Source organism: Chaetura pelagica, unplaced genomic scaffold, assembly GCF_000747805.2.
Source record: "Chaetura pelagica isolate M959 unplaced genomic scaffold, ChaPel_1.0 scaffold47, whole genome shotgun sequence".
Lineage (NCBI taxonomy): Eukaryota > Metazoa > Chordata > Aves > Apodiformes > Apodidae > Chaetura > Chaetura pelagica.
This window is the reverse complement of record NW_009954140.1, coordinates 749,229-771,097: the sequence shown is the minus strand read 5'-3', so window position 1 is coordinate 771,097 and position 21,869 is coordinate 749,229. Positions and strand designations below refer to the sequence as shown.

The 21,869-nt window shown below is 49.3% G+C and overlaps 1 protein-coding gene across 1 annotated transcript in view; it reads right to left on the bottom strand.

The window, feature by feature from the left end:
- Positions 1-21,627, bottom strand: part of HID1 (HID1 domain containing) — a 26,366-nt gene extending 4,739 nt beyond the window's left edge. Inside the window, exons 1-13 of the mRNA XM_010002661.1 lie at positions 21,562-21,627; positions 13,710-13,859; positions 11,288-11,458; positions 8,725-8,838; positions 6,646-6,752; positions 6,072-6,188; positions 5,153-5,375; positions 4,700-4,756; positions 4,463-4,603; positions 3,971-4,061; positions 3,187-3,338; positions 1,819-1,897; positions 1,043-1,207 (exon numbers count right to left, since the gene is read on the bottom strand). Coding sequence (XP_010000963.1) covers positions 1,043-1,207; positions 1,819-1,897; positions 3,187-3,338; positions 3,971-4,061; positions 4,463-4,603; positions 4,700-4,756; positions 5,153-5,375; positions 6,072-6,188; positions 6,646-6,752; positions 8,725-8,838; positions 11,288-11,458; positions 13,710-13,859; positions 21,562-21,627 — 1,633 coding nt within the window. The remainder of the gene's footprint in view (positions 1-1,042; positions 1,208-1,818; positions 1,898-3,186; positions 3,339-3,970; positions 4,062-4,462; positions 4,604-4,699; positions 4,757-5,152; positions 5,376-6,071; positions 6,189-6,645; positions 6,753-8,724; positions 8,839-11,287; positions 11,459-13,709; positions 13,860-21,561) is intronic.
- Between the last annotated feature and the right edge of the window lie 242 nt (positions 21,628-21,869).

Genomic DNA, 21,869 nt, shown 5'->3' with positions numbered 1-21,869 from the left:
CGGAGAGCTTGTGCTTCCACCCACAAAAGACAAAGGCACCAGGAAGGAGCAGCAGAGCTCTGTATCCTCATATCCATTATAAAGCAGGGCTGGAAATTCAGTTAAATCCTTCCTAGGCTGGAAGGCTGACAAGACATGGCTTAGAGGCTGACATTCAAACAGTTGAGAATAAAAAGGACTGTTTAAACCACATGGTAGCACCTATTTTGGAGGAAAAGGTTGTTAGTCAAGACTCAACATTTCTCCATCTTCCAAAGACCTCACAAAAACAATCATGGACATTCCACTGGAAGAGAAACAGGCTTGAAAGAGGAAAGCCAAAAGGTCAGAATTCTTACTGTCTGCAAGGTTGCAGAGAACAGAATGAAACCATCCCCTAAAATAAAACACAAATCACAGTCAGAAAAGCTAGTTTAGGATCTGGCAACCACCACTAGATTTCCACTAGGAGAGCAGAAGGACCACTCCTGATTTGCAGTTTTAAAGCAAAACGTTGCATTTTAAGCAGGAAGAAGTAAGACCTCCCAACAGGTTGAGACACATCACTCTTATTTCCTTGAGGTAAGACTGTCATGGAAAGGCAACTTAGTTTAGATGGGGCTGCTTGGTCTTCAGCCTCAGTGACCTGCCAGAGCAGAACTGAGAAGCACTTAAACGTTTAAAGGAGATTGAAGTTGTTTTGTCCCCTCAGCTGCACTGCAGAGCAACATGAGCAGATCCACAGCAGCACTCACAGCTCAAGCACTATACACTCACTTTCCCTTTTTCTTCCCCTCTACCCATCTCATCTTCTGCTCTGCAGGAGGCTGAGCTTATGCTGATCATTACCTGCCATCTCATTTTGCTCTAACCCAGTCTGCTTGGGTCAGGACTCAACACTGATTACCTACTAACCCAAATTCTCAATCCTGGGCAAGTCTCCAGGGATTGCACCTTCTAAACGTCTCCACTTCTCTCAGCTGTTTGGACTAGCTCTGAACCTCCATCTCATGTTCTCTTGGACTAACTAGTGCAAACCTACCAAATACAGTCAGTCTCTTACCATCAAACTGGTACTGAATGATGTTGTTGAAAACTTCTAGCAAGAAGAAAACAAGATGATGGTTCTGGACAGCAGAGAACAGGAACCAGGTGGTGGAAAAAGCCTCCAGGAGATGCAGTAACTTGTTGGCAGCCACCATGGAGAGAGACTTCAAGTATGGAGACACTATGTAAGGCAAAGAAGTGAAAACTGGAGAAAGACCCAAGATGTATTTATTCCCATAAAAACACCACTAAAAATGTTGCTTTTACTACCCTACACTTCTGGGAAAGCCTCAGAATAGCTGAGCCCAGAGTTCCACAGAAACGTCTCCAAATATAGAAGTTCAGAGATATTGCCTAGTAAAAGCAGGCATTTCTGCTTTTAGAGGGTCTTGTGCAGTTTTACACTGGTAACATCATCTCTGGAGCGTCTCTTGAAAAGTTTACATGACTGGAGCTACCCGGACACTCACCAAGCCCAAGGGAAGTCACTGTGGGGAAGTGGCACTCCCTGCTGGAGAGGGACAGCACTGCCAACCACCCCCACCAGGCCTTCTGGCAAATGCCCTTCTGCCACCCGAGGGGCTCTGGGGACTCTGCCCCACCTGGCTGAGCCCATCCAGGCAACAACCCCACAGGCAGGTCTGATCTGCTCCTGGCACATCCAGCACAGACTGGAAAGGATTGTTCCCAGCAGGAGCTGCTGACACTGGTCAATGATAGGGGGCACAAACAGGAGGGAGAGCAGCCAGAGCTGCCCCCTGTGGGCTGCACACCCCCATGCACAGTGCTTACCATTCACCACGATGGTGAGCAGGCAGTCAAAGAGAGGCTGCAGCCGCTGGTGCCCGCTGGTTATGATCTTGTGAAAGACCTAGAGCAAGGAAGGAGCTCTTGAGCAAGGCAGGACCTTACTGAAAGCACCCTCCCAACCAAAACCAGTACCACCCCCACACTAATCACTTCCTGACACCATTCCTTCCCAGACAGGGCCCTGCACACACCACAGTCAGCCAGGCAGGGAACGCTGCCCTCACTGCAGACTTGTGCTCCAGGGGTACAAGTTTTCATTCAAAGGAATCTTTTGGGGACAGGATTAGGGCTCCACAACACTGAAACAGAACCTGAGTTGTTCCAAAACACACAGGCAGCCTGAAACAAAAATAAGTGACCAGGGAGTAAGAAACACATTCCTCTCCACAGATTTTGACTCAGAATCCTGATGAGAGCTTGAAAAGCCACAGAACTAATTGTTACACATTTGGTTTCAGTGCAAGCTTCTCACTCAAATGTCTGTCCTGTTTTTCATAGCTATGCCCTCAGACATGGAAAGATTCAACAGCCTTGCAACCAGTTCACACATTCTCAATATTGACCTTCCCACCTCTAGCTGGCATGCCTGAGGAGTTGACCTAAGAGTCATGAAAATAAAGAGACTATCTAAAATTGACAGAATGTAGTATCAAAACACATAGGATCAAGAATGGTTCTGGTGGGCACATTTCTTCCTACTCCTTCTAGTGGGCATCTTTTTCTGGAGGTTTATTAGAAGCTGCTGAGAAACTCTCCTCTGGCAAACAAGCACAAACATGCCAGGAGGGTACCACCCCAGGCTGGCACTGCAAAGCACACAGCTGCTCGTGGGCAGTGTTGTGGCCCTCAGCACTACAGACAGAGATGAATGAAACCCTGCAGCAACCCAAAGCTGCAGGGCTGAGCTCAGTATCACTGGTGTTCCCGTTATGACAGCCATGCTCCACACATCTCTGGTTACTTGGGGCAGAGCCAGCAATGCAGTCAGATCTCCTGCCTTTCCCATCTGCAATCAAGTCTGGTACAGACCATGCACCAATCCCACTCATGTCAGTCCAGAAGTCTTTTAGACACCAGACCAATGCCATCAGGATCCTGTTCTTTGGGATCATTTTGTGCAGATGAAATTGCACCTCATGCAGATGCACCCTGCCACAAACATCACCTCAAGTTAGCAACATGCCAAGATCCCACCAGTGCTTGGATGCATGCCACACACTCTCCAGCTACTCAGTGGGCTGGTGAGCTAGGAGAGACAAGTATATTGAAGAAGGAAGGAGGACAATTATTTGTGGAGGCATGACACAGGAGTTAGGGGGGAAAGAAAAGAGCTGCTGAAGCTATACTCACTATGATGAGCAGATCTGCATGTGTCCCTGTGAAGACAGGGATGTCCATAGGCACTCGGACAGAATACGGCTTGTTCAGTCGAACCCCAAAGTTACGCTCCCCACTGAGAAGCAGGAGGATAAAGACCCCGATGTGCATCAAGCCCACTCGTGCTGCAGGGAAAGCAACAACCAAAAAACCCTCAAACATCACAGCAAGGCCAGTGGACTTCTGAAAACAGAAGGGAAGTGAGGAAGGAGGAGAAATACTATGGAACTGCACAGGCCAGACCATCCTGACAAGGGACATTCCACACAGAGCTCCCTCTGCTGCCAGTCCTTCCCAAATACATCCAAGGGGCCAGGACAATGTTAAGTCTTGGGCAGATCATGCTTTTCCTCAATATGCTCTTGAGGTAAACCCATCACTGGAGTAGAAAAGACCTGACTTCTTCTTTCCACTCTCCAATGATGGAGCTATGCCTGATTTATACCCAAGGCAAGAGCCAACTGCTCATTTCTCCCTCTTCATGGCATCAGGGACAGTTTTTGACTAGAGGATTCAAAACAAGTTGACACACGCCAAGAACCTCCCTTCCTTGTCTTGTGGTATAAATTACATCCTGCTTCTAGTCTGTTACAAACATTAACACCCAGGTAACTGAACCATTCCACTCTTGCAGAAGGCCAGGAACAGACACTTGAGATGCTATCACATCTCAGTGGTAGGGAGGAAGCACCTTTGTAACATTCCAGTTCAACTGTCAAGAACAGATTGTCCCAAATATCAAAATTAACCAACTTACACTGGTCTGCTCTGGCATCATTGAGAAAATACAAGATTGGGACAAGGATGTCCAGAACATCACTGCTCTTCAGCACAAAGAAGAGGAATTTCTGAAAGAAAGGGGAGGATTTCAGACAATCATAAGAACATTTGTTTTTCCACACCATTTGCAGGACTCAGGCCAGGTAGCCTCACGCTAATTAGTCTCTCAAGAATGTCGGACAGGCTGGTGGATGCACCAGCTCTTCAACTCCAGTGTTATTTGTGGAGCTACTGTAACACCTGCTCCTGCATTTCCCTGAAGCACTGACCTTCAGGAGGTGCAGCCTCTCTCACAAACCCTCCCTGGAGACAGACCCCACCACCCCACCCAGCAGGGAGTAGTGCTGCTGCCCAGAGTACCACAGAGTCAATGCCAACCACCTGCCCACAGCTCAGTTCAGCCAGAGCCACACCAGGGCCTGGGCAACAAGCAAGGTGTGGCAAAGCTCAACATAAAGCAGATCCACACCTTGTTGAAGTCACAAAGTTTCCAGAAGAGCACAAGGAGTTCCTGATGGAATTGGATCTTCTTGGCAGAGTTTGGCAGGTAGGTCTGGACCAGCGGGTTGGATAACAAGCGGGCCACTCCTTTCAGGATGAACTGGAAATCCTGCCAACAGACCAGGAAAGAGATTGTGGTGGGCCCAGGGCTAATGCAACCAGGATGAAATCAAACAGGAAACAGCTCAGGACAGGAGCACGTTACCTCCTCACGGTGTATTCTTGAGAGGTAATTCACAAAGAGATTGTCTGGTCCAGGAGGCTGCATTCAAAGACAAGGAGAGAAAAGGCTTTCTGGCAACATGGCAACTCAGGAAATCAAAGTGAAACCACTGGCTCTGGGGGCTAAGATCTCTCATTTCAGTTTTCTTCTCTCCAGTTTTCAAGGCTAGGAGACAAGAGCACCTCAGGGAAGAGTAGAGCCAGGGGCTTTTCACTTACATGCTCCTGACCTAAGCCAGTGACCAGACCCTAGTGGTTTGGTCATCTACAGCTGTTCAGTGACCTACAGGAAAGAAGCAGAACTGGGCCAGAGACAGCAGAATTCAAGGAGAGGAGTGGTGCTGGGCCCTACAGGTCAACATTCAACGTAAGTTGGTGTAAGAGGACCACAGGGAATTCCGGAGAGCAGCAGATAAGAGCTCCCAGTGTCACTCACATCCACATCATCCATGGCTGTGCCAGTGGTCGTGCCATCCACAGTGGGACTCGAACTGGTGGAGCTGTCATAGTCCAAAGTGACAATCAGGACCTGGGCTGCCTCCTCCACCAGGGGCTCACGGTAGTCAGAGAAAAGCAGGTGATTGTAAGGAATCCCATAACCCACCGGGTCGTAGGCACAGACAACGTTCAGGAGCGAGGTGAAGAGCGGGAGCGCGTGTCTGGAGAGGAGAAGACATTCTCAGGAGGCAGAAAGAAGCAGTAGGTGCTGCCTTGGAGAAGAACAGGAATCCCTCCCTCCAGGAGTTTGGGGTCGTGACAAAACACCAGTATCTTCTCTAGCCTACAAGAGCAGCTCACGACTGAGCAGCCCAGAGACAAAAGCTGACACTTCAGCTCCCAGCTGGTGTCCTAGACTACAGCTGAGAGGGAAAGGGAGGTGAGGAGCCTCCCAGAGGAATCCCGAGCAGCAACGTGAAACTGGGGACAGGACCTCAACGCTCTCGAGATTCTGGGGAGACAGAATAGCCTGTCTTCAGCCACGTGAGAAACTGTCACCCAAGGAGCTGCAAGTGCCAGTGAGCCAGTGTCACTAGAGGGCAGCATCCACCCGCCACCCACACCACAAGCCACACTCATCCCCACCAGCGTCTGCAGCAGGGAGCAGGACCTGCCATTTCCCACAGGACACCAAACTCTAGTGAGCACTGTTTTCACTCCTTTTGCTGCTGAGGAACAGCTCTCACTAAGCAGAGATGCTCATTGGGCGTACGTAGGACTGGGACAGATTAAAAGGACAACAGCCCCTGGATGTTGGAGGTAGCAAATCCTATTGCCTCCATTGCCAACACACACCATGGAAGAGATGTGAAGGCATTGCTCCCCCTGACAGCCACTGCTCCACCCTTCACCCTCACCTGTTCTCTGTAGAGCAGAAGAACTGCACCCAGGGGTTGGCATTGCTGCTGTCTGAGGAGGGGGGCAGATACATGGCCTCAGAGAAACAGGTCAGCAGCAGCTTAAGCAGCTCTGTCCTGAAAGAAGGGAACAAGTCAAGGCCTGAAGTCATTCAGGAGAAGGGACTGGGCATAGAAGGCACAAGCACTTACCACAACACCACACAAGTCCTATCTAAAAAGTCATCCCCACAGAAGCTAAGCCCACTTCACTTGACAGGCAGCCCTGCTGTCACTGGCACAAAGCTCAGCACAATTGCTGCCTTATGAAAAAGAAATGCACTACAGAGCTCCCGGGCATTTTCAAAGCAACAGTGTTTTGCCACTTCATATAATACTACAAAAAGCTGTTCAAAAGGACAGCTGTGATGTTTTTTTTTCCTGAGTTGCCAGTCCTGTCAGCTCAGAAAGGAACAAGGAGAAAGCCCTTTAGGAATCAACAGACACCCAAGGAGACAAGGAAAGCCCACCTCCCTCATATCCCCTATCCCTAAAACCTAGTTTCTTCCCATTCTGCCTTTGCAGACCCTCTTACCTATTCAAGTCATGGATGTAGTTAGGCTGTGGAGAATGAGCAAAGCCCACTCCTGCCTCCCAGATGTACTCACAGCTGTCAATGGAGTGGATATCTTCTGCTGTGTCCTGTGGGAGGAATAAGAGGTTGGGCCACAGAATGCAAGAGCCAGAGTTGACAGAGCCAGCAGTACCCAAGGCAGTTCAGCCCTCCTCTCCAGCAGTAGCAAAGAAACCAGCAGAAAAGCATCCAAAAACTAAGACCACACCTACCAGCCCCACCCAGGGAGCACCACTGACAGAGGAACCTCTGATCTTCAACAGGTACGAAGTACCACGCAGAATGAGGCCCTTCGTCTAGCATGCTAAGCTGCAATGCCAGCCACCTCCACTGGAAGTCTCACCCAAAGCCAAAGGATCCAAAATGCATTCTGCTCTCATTACTGGATGCATCACCATCACCTCTCCATTCCTCCTTTCTGATTAATCAGCCCAGGTCAGGGCTTCCCCTTGGCAGTTTGAGAGCACCTCACAGGGTTCAGTCCTGGTCAACACCTCAACTCTACCTCAGAGCACCTGGTGCTGAGTTTACCCACATAACAGTGACTCCCAGAGGCAGGAGAAGCAGGACACTGACCCTCACTGACAACCAAAGCAGAGATGGGTATGACTTGCTTTTCAGAGGGTAAAGCAAAAAGGTGACTGCAAAAACCACCCCCAGTCCCTTGACAGCTGCTGGCATGATTCCCAAACTCTTGCTTTGCAGCCTGAGGAGATGAACCACAGCAGTTTTCCTCTTTGCAGCTTTGCAGAGACAAACCTGCCAACCTTGCAAGAATGACCAGGAGCAAGTGCTCAGGTGTTTGCACTTGGCACACTTTTGCTGTCTCTTTTCTGGGGTTTGATTAACCCAAGTCTACCACCTTTGTTTCCTTCCTGCACTTAGGGAAAGCAGATCAGAGGATTGCCCTTCCATGAAGGCACTGATCTCAGGATTTCAGGGCTTGAGGGCAACCAACATGCAGTTACCACCCCAGCCATGACTCCCATAAAACCAACACATTGACAGCACCTACTGCTGACACAGGAGCAACTGCAGTTTCTTCCACAGTCCAGATTTTCCTGCCCTGCTACTCACTTCCTACAGATATGCTGAAGCTCACCTGCTGTCATGTTTCTCACTAAGCTCCTTGGAACAACTCTTGATGCAACTTGAGAGCTCAGGACCTCCCTCCACAACCTAACCTTTAACATCTCCTGCCAGGCACAGGCTTCATAAGAAGAAATGCAATTGCACCCACAAACCTGCTTCTACCAGGTGTAACTAAGCAGGAATTATCAGCCATTGTTATAGCAGCTCCTCAGGTCTAAAAAAGCAAGTGCTGATGTAATCAAAGAGCAAAGCCTTTGCAAATAAGTGATAAAACAGAGGTGCAGGCACTGGGCATGACAGAGGGATCCCAGTTTCTAGCTATACCAAAAAGGAGGGCTGTCCCATTTCCATTAATATCTACAAAAAATACCACAGAATCATTGGTGGGGAGAGAGAAAGAGAGGGAGTGAGGGGGGGAGGTGCACCAGAATCTGCCCTTAGCACACATGGTAGGACATCCCTGTGCCAGGGAGCTCCTCTGAAGTATAGACAGTCACCACAAAGATCAGAACACATTTGTCTTCAGTACAATAATACAAAGAGGGAGAGGAGGTGGAAAGGAAACAGAACATCTACTCATTCACATCACAGCATCTGCAACCAGATGGTTCCTGCCCCAGGCTGCACCAAATTACTGGTGAAAGGAACAAGGTACTAAAGGCCTCTGGTCTGATGGCAACAACAGAAGAGCAGTTCTTTGCCTGCACAGCCACATTTTCCTGACCTGTAGTGCAGGGATAAGCACCCACCTGTCTCAGAATATCTGTTTCAGAAGGCACAAACACCACACAGTGAACCCAAGATGTTGATCAGTTACTTTGGGTTCAAGCTCAGTGAGTCAGTATTTTCCTGCCTGCAGGTTTGCAGGAAGCTGCTGGGGTCTTCCAGGGTGTTTCCCACCATGCAGCCAATCTACCTGTATGCAGACCCTCTCATGGTTCAGCTTACCACTGTGCTCCTCCGGTGGCTCTGCACAGTGAAATCAGGACAGAAGAGCAGATCTGCAACAGCAAGGAGCAATGACTCTGCCAGGGGCCGGGCATTGTCATCATCTTCATCTCCCTAAAAGCAACAAACATGGAAGAGCATTGTCAGCCTAGGGTGAGCAAAGAGGACACAGTAACACTGGTACAGCACAGCAAGTGCTTCCCAAGAACAGACAGGTGGTCAAGAAGTTATGAAGGAATAAGAGAAACACACCAAACCCACCCAGCAGAGGAAAGAAATTACCCCCTAGAAGGTGATGACTAAATAGAAACAAGCTCTTTAATGTCACCAAACTGAGCAGACAAAGGCCTACAGATGTTGTGGAAACAGAGGAGTAGCACTGGACCTTGTCATGAGGGGATGCTCGACTTAAAGACAACAGGAAAGGGAACCAGTTACAGAGAAGAGGGTGATTTGGATGGTGCAGAGAGGCAGCAGTGGGAACCAGGCAACCAGTTGTGTTAAGGTGTAAAACCCTTTCAAAGTCCTGCATGGACTGCCCAGAACTGGAGGTGACAGAACCAGCATGTACTACAGCAGGCTGCCTTAGCCTGCCATAGCAGGGCAAGCATGGCAGCAGAGGGGATTTTGGTCTCCAGCATTCAAAGCAATCAGTGGGATCATGCATGGCTGCTCCTCTGCAGCCATTGTCAAGGGAAACCTTGCCAGACGCTGCCTGTCAAAGAACATCCTGGATGGGAGGCCTTCCCCACAACACACTGGTGCTGGAGGGAAAGGCAGGGAACAGGAATGGCAGGAGCTTATCTACCTCAGCCAGGCCTCTGTCAGCCTGGTCATGACACAGCTCTTAAATCACAGCAGGCAGGGAAGGGAGATAATGGCCTGTGTGGCTCTGCGACAGCAGAAAGACAACGGTGCAAAAGATCCCAGATGGATGGAGCCAGCACAGCAAAGATGTTTTTACTTGGGCTCACAGGCAGAGATGAAACGACAAGCATTAGTGCCCAAGGAGATTTCTTTTCCAAGAATGACCTTTGCTAATATCACCTTGGCTGCCAGAGAAAAGTCCCTGCAGGCTCTGGGTACCACCACACCCAAAGTGGGTGACACACAACAAAAACAGATCTGTCCCTTAGAGGAGGGAGGCACCCATGCTCCAGGAACTCTGCCACCCTACACTGCAACATGAAGCTGGCACAGAATCATGGCAGAGATATTTACTAATGGTCCAGGTCCATCATCTTTCCCTTCAGTTCCCAGGGAAAAAAAAATCAGCCTGCAGACAACAAAGCTGTTGCCCCTAGGTTAGGTGTGACCCCAGCTTCCCTAACATCTCAAGGCTTTGTTTATCATCCCCTACCAGGCACTCAGCCAACCCTACAGCTGCTTCTGCATATGGTTAATGTGGAGCACCCTGGACCCAACAGCTCCCCTGGCATTCAGCAGGCACAATGCAGCAGGAGGGTCCTGGGCTCATGCACTGGGTTCGATCACCTTAAGGTGACCCTACCACTCTTAGGCTGAGAAACTCCCTCTTCCAGGTGCTGAACAATGTGGAAAAACTGCAGTAACAGCAGTCTGGCTGGATCAGAGCACCAGACACCCTGCATGTTCTTTCCCAAATCAAGCTCCTCCATTACTAAGCCTCTCCAGCACTCCCTGGCCCCTGCAGAGATGAAAACATGAACAACCACCACCCTCCCAATCCCATAGATCACAGGTAGCAAAGACTTCCCTTTCCACCACCCAGAACTTCCCCTTGAAGTGGCCTCAGGCAAAACAGATTAGAGGTGACAGGCAGAGACAGCACAAGGTTTGTCCTGTACCAACCACTGCTGATCCTTTATCACCTTCCCCACAATCACTGTAGTGCATTTGACAGGCAGGAGAAACACCCTTCAGCACAGCCACAGTGAGCTACAGCTCCAGGAAATCACAGGAGAGTCCTCTCTATGCACAGAAAAGGCAGCTGCAGAGGGATTAGCAGGCAAATTCCTGCTCTAACTCAACTATCTTTCCAACGCTATTTCAACACTCACCCTGATCCTCTGAGAGACACAGAAGAGCACTACTGTGTCTGATCTCCAGACAAAGAGTAGGGAGGTTGAAAAACCCACCTGAGGTTAAACACATCACTGACAGAGCCAGAAACAGTACCTAATTCTTTAACCACTCTTGCTCAGTTGTGAGCTTTACCTGTCAGGCTAGAGCACTGGTTAAAACTATGACCTTCAGTTTCAACCAAGGTATTGAATCATGATGCTTGAGAGCTTCTCTGGCACCATTTGCTTTAAATGTGACACAGTAAAACCAGTGGAAATTACACTCTATTTCAGTTTGATGTGAATCTTAAATCAACCTCAGTTGATACAGAAACCTGTGCTTAACAAAGCAGCTGAGGGTGACAGGAAGAGCAGCACAAATCAAAGGAAAGAAAGTGTAAACTAACTTCTCACTAAATAGAAATAACCAAAATAAAGTAGCCCCCAAAATCACATAGAGTCTCCTCACTACAGCCTCCCCTTCACCCTCCAGAAGGCAGAGTAAGTGCCAAGAGACAGACCCCTCCTCGGCCAGCCCCAGGGACAGTTGACCAGAAGAAACCTCTCCAGTCTGGGTCCTCGAAGATGTAGGGCAGGATACGGGTGAGGAGGCGGCAGCAGTTCAAGACGATCTGTCTCTCCTTCTCCGTGTGGCTGCCGCTCTCTGCTCCCTGCACCAGCTTTTCCACAGCCTGAAGAAAACAAAGCCAAGGCAGGTAGCATTAGCCTGGACAGAAGTTAGCAAGAGTTGGGCAGGTCTGTCCTGATGGTGACACCTCACAGAGTTCTTGGAGCCCACTGTCTCCCAGGTCAATGGTACAGGCACTGTTGCTGCTTGGAACACTGCAGAAACAGGGTTAATGACCGTCAGCAGACCTCTTGACTTTCTACTGTCCCACTACAGGGAACCTCACATGCCAGAGCTAATCCATGCAGCACACATGTTGTGCCACGTGAGACTGAGAGCTCCTTCCAGCCCTGCTCCATGACACCACACACTGCAAAGAGCAGATCAGATTAATCAGCCCCATCAGGTAGCCAAGAGGCAGGCAGAGCCATGGCAGCAGCCCTGTGCTGCACGGCGTGAGGGAGCTGCCACAGAGAGACACCAAGGCTGTCAGATCTGTACGTGCTGTTATGATTACAGCAAAGATCTCTCCTGACTCAGGAGGTGGGAGCTAAGATGCTGCCTGTGAATATTAAGTGCATAGATAAGGCCTCCAACAGAGTCTGTCAGGTTTCTGCTGCAGAGGGGGGTGGTAGGCTAGGTTTCCCCTGCTCACCCTGCAAACAAGAGAGGACAGAGCTTCTGGGCTGAGTCTCTGCAGTCCATCCAATCTCTACTGAAACAGCCCAACTGGGTTTTTCAGAATAGGATGAGAGTCTTGCCAGGCAGCAACCACAGCCCTGGGAGCTGCAGCAGGAGGTTTTACCCACAGGTAGAAAAGGGCAGCTCCTTCCCCCAGCAGCTGCACCCACTGGCTCTTAATCCCTGATCCCAAGGGGAATCAGAAGAAGAATGAAAGTCAAAACATTTAGCAAGGATTTGCCTAATTGCTTTTTAATTCATGAGGTCATGTGTCCTGCTTATTTTCCTAGCAGACTGTCTGGGTCACTGGCTCTGCTGGCCTGCGTCACTGCCTTAATGGTATTTAAATGCTGCTTGTGCATCCTCAGTCTGTCCACATGCTGCTCTGGGACTGAGTTTAGCTGTTTTTTCAGGCACATTTACAACTCTGTAGAGCCCAAGTCTCCAGCCATGGCTGCAAATGACATTTCAGCCATGCTGTTGCGCTCTCCAGCCTTGCTAAATCTGATGGCACATAGCACAGCTCAGGGCCCTCAGCCTGGAAAAATGACTGCAAGAGTCTGCAGGCACCTCTGGCTCTGATATCCTCCCTGGCTAAACAGCCCTGCAACGACCAGATCTCCCAACATACCTGTTTCCAGCAGGGAGAACAGCCTTGGTTTTGGGGGAAAGAGGACACAGTCAGAGGGGTTATACAGTCAGTACAGGTCTCCTCAGCCCCTCTCTACTCCCAAGCTGCTAATTGCCAGGAGGCAGCACCAGGGAAGAACCATTCAGTTTTTCCCTCATGTTTGCATTTTTTTTTCTTCAAGTATCCACCACAGGCATCTGTCTGAGGTACTTTCAGTATGATTCAGTAGGTCTCATTCACATTTTATAGAGCAGAAAAGAGAAACAGGATGACAACAACTATTTACAACTGAGAAAACACCATTCCAAATGTTTCCAATACTACAAATTCAAGGCTACTCTTTGCATGACTCAAATCAGAAACATTATTAACACCTGCACTTTTCCAGGCAGAATAAGTCCCAGGCTGTTGTTCACCAGCTTGACAATTTGCCAAACTTGGCAGGGTAGGAAATGTGAATCAATGTCCCTCGTGCTCCATACAAGAACTTGGCAACACCAGAAGCAGCATCAGGGATGTTCTGATGACACAGCAGAAGGAAAAAAAGTCTTAAGATCTCCCTCAAACTTCACCCAGGCATTTATACAGTGATGATCTCCACATCCCTCTGGGATCTGTCAGCTTGAAGCCAGACTGATGCATGGTGAGGAGAAATTAAATGCAGACAAGGAATTGGATTAACCAGCCTTTCCAAATATGCAGCCTTGGTACAAAGTCCCCTGAGAAGGAAGCAGTTTATGCAGCAGGCACAAGCCAAAAGGGCAGAGTGAAACACAGTAAAGGGACAAGAGGAAAAAGGCTCCAAAATGAGCAAATGCCACCTGTGGTCTGGGATACACCAAAGGGAAGGGCTCAGAGTTACCATCAGGAGAAGAGAGGACAAGCAAGCACACCACATGGTACAAGGAAATAACATATTAGCCCGTGGGAGCCACAGGGCTGTTGATCCAGGGACACCCCTCTATTAGCACAGCACCAAGGAACAGGACAGCACCAACCTTACCTTGTAGCACAAAGTTGCCAAGTTTGAAGGTGATTCTTCTCGCACTGCTCGGATCTCTGCAGCTGGTACAAGAGCAAAGACATCCTGCACTGAAGTGGCTGTGTCTGCCCAAAACTGGTCCCAAAAAGCATCATCTGTTGCCTCCACAGGCTGTGGAAAGACAAACATTGTTACAGATACAGAACTGCCCATACTGTGAGGTCCAAACATCAGTGATTAACATCTATCTGGCTTGGTGACAGGACCAGGCACAGAAGAGGTTCAATAAAACATACTGGCACTGGTTTTGTACCTCAGCCTCTTTATACCAGGGCTTTGTCTGGTTTGATCTCCCAAACAGAGCAGTCCCTCAGCAAGGGGGTGAGCAGCCCTGTACGTATGTGACCAACCACAGCAGACTCAAGACTCCCCAAGTCTTTCAGGGAGTCACAAAATACATGAGGCCTCCTGCTTGTCTTCCCCCTAAGGAGTACATTACAACATCTTTACCAACACATGTGGGCCAGGATGCTCTCATGCCCCCTGTCACCTTTAGAGCAAACCAAGGGTACCCAGAGTATGCACTGGAATTACTTATACTGTAATCAAAAGTCTTGAGAAAGCAATCAAAGACATCTCACATTAGGGCATGAATAGACCCACAGAACTGACAGACCCACCTCAAAGCACTTACAGATGCAAGGGAATCGATTTTTCCAAATCAAATATTTATAGGGAACTGGACTCAGTGCAGCTGGTCACTGCCAAGGCTTTGTTCTTAAAAAGCTCTAAGTGTGCAACTCAAAGGAGATGGAAGGAGGAGACTGATACACCAAAAAAAGCAATCCATTTCAGACCTGTGGTTTGAGAAGCCAACTCCCCTGCCTAGGAACACCCTCCCATTATCTTCTCTGGCTCTGCAGGTACAGACAACCTTCTCCTTTACAAGCACTGTTGCCCCTTTTCCACAGTGAGTATTGTCCTCAAGCCCACCCTGAAACCCCACTGCCAGGGACACAGGCCCAAAGGACAGTCTGTTTCTGTTTGCCAGGCTGCAGCTGGAAAGACAGCTCAGGACAGGGCTGCAAAATTCCAATGTTACTTCCCTCAGCTTCCTCCTGACAGCGTGGCACCTACTTAGAAATTGAAACAACAATGATGACAACCTTGGTGTCAGGTTATATGTGGCTGAAGAGAAAAGACTGGACCCTGCTTTGCCCTTTATGGCTTTGTAGAGCCAGAGAGCAGTGCTGGCCACCCCAGGTGACAGAGGCTCAGACACACAGGGCCAGTGATGCCTCCCACTCTGTGGAAGTGTGGAGATAACCTGCCACTACCCCCAAGAGCTGACAATGCCAGCACTGTTTGTTGAACATGAAGGCATCTCCATTACACAACATCTCAGGCATCCAAAGCCTGGGAGCTCTGAATGATCGGGAAAGACTTAACTTTTCAGCTAGTCTAAAACTGAGCACAGCTCTTCCCATCTAAATGCCAACAATGCCAGGAGACAAGGATCCCTAAACAAGGCTGGGAGGGCCCAAGGGTCCAGCTTTAGGGTTGGGATAAATACACACCTATTTACACCAAGTAGCATGAAACAGATGGATCCACAATTGCAGTCCAAAGAGGAAAATGGAAGCTTTTCCAGAGGAGTTTCCCAGCCATACCAAGGCATGGTGGCATGCTCAGCAGGTCAGGAGATCCATCTGCCAGAGCAATCCCAGCTCAAGGCAAGGGAAACCTCCTGCTTGCAACTTGCACCAGCTCTAAAGCACCAGCAGCCCTCTCTAACTGTGCTAATCAGCATCGTGGGCGAGTCTACCATGTCAGATGGAAAAAGGGCAAAAATATGAATGTGTGTTTAACTTAAACAATTCCTTCCCACTCCCAGCTCTGCTGCAGTAGGCAGAAAACTTGCCCAGCTCCCTGCTATTTCTAAACACAGGCAAGATGTGTCTCTGGGGAGGACAGCTCATTCACAGCTCCGACATGAGCAGTGCTGCCTTTCCACCTTTGCTGTCACCTCCTGAATTAACAGCCACAGCCTTCCAGCAGGTGATGTGTCACTACCACCCAAAGGCCACAAAGTGAGTGGGACAGGCTGGCCTCCCACAAACTGGTATAGCAGGTTACTGCCCTGCAGCCCTGTGCTGTAGAGGCAGCTCATTGCTTGTCCTGGTCCTTCCAGCCATGCAATGAATCAGCACAAGTGACTCTCCAGTCTTTAAAAACTAAACCATAAAACACCCACATGTTTAGGCACCTTCTTAAACTCTGCTCCAGTGCTCATAACCCATCAATTTGATCACTTGGCTACCACAGCAAGTTCCAACCAAAGCTCTTCCCAAGGGAAGAGCAACTTTTTCCAAAATGGTTCAAGATCACAGCTCCTCAGAAGGGATCCATAGGAACAGCCAAGTGTTTACAGCCTGACTTTCAGCTTCCTGAGTGTGTGAAGGAGCTGTGCTCTCTGTCACCAGGCCACAAAATGCTTAAATGGAAGCAAAGCCAGTTTGCAAATCTCATTTCTAATTACATGCCTCAAAAAGAGCCAAGTATCTGGAAATCTGATCTATATAATGCATGAACCATTCTACACTTCCTACACCCCCCATAACCGCATGTTTCAGTGCCACATGTCCCTGCTGGCTGCCTGCCACAGCCACTCCCACCGGCAGCAGGGAGCAGCAATCCCTGCTAATTGCAGATCATGCATAAGTAATGGATTCACTCTCATCTACAGGGGAAGGAGAAAACCATTTCCCTCCAGCAGACACAGATCCCTCTACCTCCCTCTAGCCTGAGGCCTCCTCAGAGGTTGAGCACAGCTACTGTTTTACAGATGGCAACACAAAAGCCAAGATAGGTTGAAGAACACGGTCTCTGACTGAAATTATATTAAGATAGATAAGCACAGCAGCAGTTGCCCAAGCTGCAACCTTGGATGCTGCAGCCACATTAATGCCATGGCTGCCATCTTGGCAAGAAGACTATAGTAAGACACCATTTCTTTCATTTTCAATAGCTGCAGCAATTCTGCTTCTCACCTAACAGATGGTAACCCATGTACAACCCTGGGACACAGGTTCAGTACTGAGCCACTCACACCCCTGCTTGAATTAACAGTCTGGCACCACAAAGCTACCCAATCCACATAATATTCATCTCCTCGACAGAACAGTACTGGGTGTTTTTAAGCTGCCTGTATTCTGCACACAGGATCTCTGGGGATCTAAATATCAGTTTTCTCATGCTGAGCTCACCCAACAACCCAGCTCTAGCTCATAGAGAAGGGAAATACAGAGACCTAGAACAGTCTTGTTCACTAGCCACAGATATCACCACTTGGAAACATCAAGGTTAATTACAAGTGTTGCTACTGCACATGGTGCAGTGACAGATCCCACAGCACCACAGTAGCCCTGACAGTGCTTTAACCAAGAGCTCAGGAGGAGCTGGATCCTCACCAGCAACGCTATGAGCTGGGGTGCTTTGGATCCTCCAGATCAGCACAGATGTGTCCTCTCTTGGTGAGGGAGCTGCAGTACATACGTAAGTGCTTGGTGCACCAACACAGCACAGCAACCAGCTCTGCACCAGTGAGTGGTGCAATGAGAATGAGAACTTCATCATTGCTGCCAGAATCAAGGGATCAGCAGCTCAACTCTGCTCTGGAAACATGACTAGCACATCTGGAGGGCAAAGGAAGTTCCTGACCCACATGCATCCCACAACAGAGGATGCTGAAGTTATGGAGCAAACTAGTAGAGAGATGCTGCTGCCTGTACCAAACTCTGCACACCAAAGGGAAGAGATGACTGTAATGCAGAGTGGTTGCTGAGAACACAGTGGGCCAAGCTGAGGTGATGTGACATCTCAGAGTCAAGGAGAGAGGCTTTTGCCTTCAGTTCACCTAGACAAGGTGTAAAAACCTCTCACCTGCACACTGGCCAAACAAAGGCAGAACTTATCTTACCAGATACCTTCAGTTTTTGTTTCCCAACAGTTACCCATGTTGGGCTTCAGGTTCTTGAAAGCACACCCCACACATGCCGTAGGAGCCAGACATGGAAGACACTCAGCTTGCAAACATCCTGCCAGTTACTGAACAGAGAATCACAGCCCTGGAGAGGCAACCCCAGGCAAAGCAGGACACGTCACAGGAAACAGGAAAACAGAGTGGAGTTGACCACGTCCTATAAACAGGAAAAGGTCCCAAGGCACAACCTCTCCCCATTCATCAATGTCCTCAGCCTGGTGCTACCACCACCTTTGCTGTCTCATTCAGCTCCAACCCCTCACAAACCGGGACAGGGTGTATGATCTGCACCCTCCTCCCAACCAAGAGCTCTCTGCACTTACACTCTGATGTCAAATGCCTATTCCCACCAATTCCCCCCCTTCCTCCAGCCCCCATCACAGGCCTGTCCTCAAACCAATTCCAAGGTTGCTGCAAACCATAAGCAGAGAACCAGGGGGAGGAGCAGCCACTAGTCTTGCTCACCGTGTTCTCCTTTTGCTTCTTGCCAACACACCAGCTGAGGCAGCAAGGTGTTTGGGATGCTCCATTTCCTGGGACTCAACAGCAGAGTAGGTCCCTCATCCCCCACCAGGGTTTCTAGCCAGTACTACACAAGGTCAGATAATATATAACATGCTCCTTCCCACCCCAAATAAGGCAGAACTGTGGAGGGTAATGACCACAGAGCCATTCACGCAGCACTTTTCACCAAGCTCTAGACCAGGACAACCCTGCAGGGCCAGTAGAGTAGTTAGAGGCAACTCACACACCTTTGTACCACCTGCTTGTGAGCCACCATGCAAAAGAGAAGTCTGAAGACAGATCTTTTAAAATATCAGTAACTAGCAAGATTTCCTTCCTTCTGCCAAGGACAGCAGCTCCAGAGAGATTTCTGAGCTGAAATAATTTTTTCTCTAGGATCTTTGCAGTTAGCCATGCAGAACCACATGAATCTGTCACCAGTTCTCAACTACCACAGCAGAGACAGGAGTGCAAAGGAAACTGGAAAATGGGATTTGTGGAAGTCTGGCAGGAAAAGCCTAGGACAAGAGTCAGCTGGGTGAAGTGCATGTTATAGCTTTGCTTTTGAGACTACAGCTTTGCTTTTGAGCAACCTCAAAGACTTTGATACTTGATTCAAGCTTGAATACTACCAGAAACAGGCTACCAGAAACCAACCCCTCTCTAAGCACAAGATGTACTTTTATCAGGCTCAAATTAACAGCCTGCTGTTCTACTGCATTTCCACATCAAGGAAAAAGAAAGGACTGGAGTTTGTCCCTGGTGTTTGATCCTTCCTGTTTCTTTAAAAGAAGAAGCAAAGCTAACATTAAAATCTAACAAGCCAGTTCTCAAGATAAATTTCTTATCTTCCATTTGGTTGCTTCCAGCAACCATTTAACTGCCAACTGGCTGAGAAAAGAAAACGTTTCCCCAGCAGTTACACCTCCCAGCTTCAGCTCCCTGGTTTGCCACTGACTAACTGCCACACTTGCAATCTACCTTCCCCTTCACCTGTTAAGCAGGCAGCATTTTTACAGGCAATATGGGAGAGCTCTCACCTGATAAAGCACACCTGGTTTATTGTTAAAAGGGTGGGCTCTACCAATTTAAAGGTGTGCAGTGTAATGTAATATCTATGTATGATATAAAAATCCTAAAGCTCATTTTTCCATGTGTGATTATAAACATACATCTGTAGCATAAGCTAATTCCTTCCTTCTGTTAGTACTGCCCTTTTTTCATCACTGAAATTATTCTGAAGTGATTTTTCTTTTTTAATACTCTTGCACCTTTACAGTTTCTCTTTGGCAATTAAAAAAAATAAAATATATATATCAATTAAGTCAACTTCATTTGTGCCCAGAATTGGTTCTGCTTCCCAGTTCTGGGCTCTGTGTGTGCTCAAAGCATTCAAGTGTTATGCTCCTCATCAATTTATTTATTTTTTAAAAAAAATGTTCATATGAGAATGCTCATATTTTTTAATTAATGGAAGCCTGGAGATTATAAAAACTTATTTTAAAGAAAAATGTAACCTCAGTGCAACTCAGAACCTTTACTAGCAAGTGAACAGTGCTTTCTGCTCAACCACTTTCATCAGATCCTTAGGAAACACCACGCTAAGTTCAGTTTCATGTTACTGATGAATTGATGGAAACCTATTTGTCCAGCTAACTAATGTCAGAGAAGAAGGCTGCAAAAAGAAGAGACACACTGCTGAGAAAGTATATTTTGAGTTCATAGCTTTGAAATATGTGACTGTCTCCACTATTGCAGCCTGGTTTTGAGTCCGGGGCCCCAAGGACTAGGAGGTTACACAGAGGTTGCTGCTGGTAGGAGCTCAGAGGGCTCCAGAGAGCCCAGTCACGCATCCTGCACAAGCAAACACCAGTGCCCTTCTACAATATGTAAATATGGGAGTGCCAACACCCCACCCTTTTTCCACATGGCAGTTAGTCTCACCTAGACCACAAAGACACGAAATTAATCCAGCCAAGAATGAAGCTTTTTCTCCTCCCTGTATTCAGGGCTCCAGTGAACCTTTTTTTATTGCACACATCAATAAATTGGGGGGGGGAAGCACTCTCTTCTTGGCTGGCAACCTGAAGGATTGCCTCATACAGGATTTTCTTTGTGAAGAGCAGACTGAGAAGATCCCTAAAGGCTTGATTTCCACACTTCAGTCTCCCTTTACAAGCATTTTTTCCAATGGAGCAGGACAGTCCAAAGCTGAAAGCACTCTGAACTATCTGGCATCCGGAAAAGACACCACTGCAGGTTTTAAACAATGCAGATAAAAGTGATTATACATAAAGAACAAACATAATTTCTCAAAGGCTCTTCCAGCCTTACTTTCTAAGATTCATTTCCCATTCTTCACCTTGGGTTTTCACAGACTTTCTCCTGCTACCCTTTACCCCTTTGCATCCTTAACCTTTTATTCTGAATTCATTCCCCATAGCTAAATATCTTTCCACTACCATCCCCAAGTTTCCTTAGCAGCTGTTACTCCCTCATCACCAAAGGCAGCTCAGAACAGCAGCTTCCACTGTAGCTCAGAAGAACCCGAGATGCAATTTCTTAATAGAGCAAAACCCCTCTAGTCTTTTAGACAGGACAGCCTGGCAATTCCCTGCCTGTGTGCTGCTGGGCCCCCAACTCCTGACAGGAAAACTAAACCAGCTCCCAGGACATAAGCAACACCTGCCAGACCTCTAGGCAACCACCCCCTCTATACACAGCCCTGACTTTAACACCTTCTCCTCCTCAGCCTGCAGAGATAAAAGCTTTATTCCACAGGTCACAGATGGACCCTGCTGCAGCAGCAGGGGTGGCCAACAGCCCCTTCAGGCCGCGGTTACCCAGAAACAGGGCAAGATTCTCCACCGATTACTGGCGGGGGGGAGGGTGCACAGCGAAGGGGGCACTGCCAAGCCTTAGGGCGATGAGCTGTGCACACCCCGCAGCACCGCGGGCTGGGAACGCAGGACGCTGCTCAGCGAGGGGCGGGAGGTCAGTGAGGGCCTCGGTCCCGACCCGGGCCTGCTGGGCCCGGGCGCGGCCTCCCCCTCCGTAACCGCATCCCACCTCCACAGACCAGCCGACACAAGACGGGACCAGCTGGCCCTGATCCCCCCACCCCTTCCCCAGCCCTGGTGCGGGGATTGGAAGCACCTGCAGCCGCTGTCACCTGCACCCCGAGCCCGGCGGGTCCCTGTCCCCGCTCACCTCCCCGCAGCGCCGGGGATGGGGGGGGTCGTGCCGGGGGGTCCTGTCAGCGCTGCCCGAGCAGCCCCGGCCCCCTCAGCCCGCGCCTCGGGGCGGCTCCCGACATGGCGGCCCTACCTGCGTCTTGGTGGTGAGCTGGATCACCGCCTTCCTGAAGTTGAGCTTGGAGTCGGCGCTGCCCATGGCGCGGCCCGGGCAGGGCAGGGCCGGGCAGGGCCGCCCCTCACGCCTCCCCACCCCGGGCCGCCGCTGCCGCCATCTCCCCCCTTCCCCGCGCGGCTTTGCCTCCCTCCCTGCCTCCTGTCAAACCCGGCTCCGCAGCTCCCAGCCCTCCCTCCTCTCCTCCCGCAGCCCTCCCTCCGCCCACGGACACCGCTCCTCCTCCCTGCCCCAGCCTCTCCCTTTCCCATCCCCCCCCGCCACCG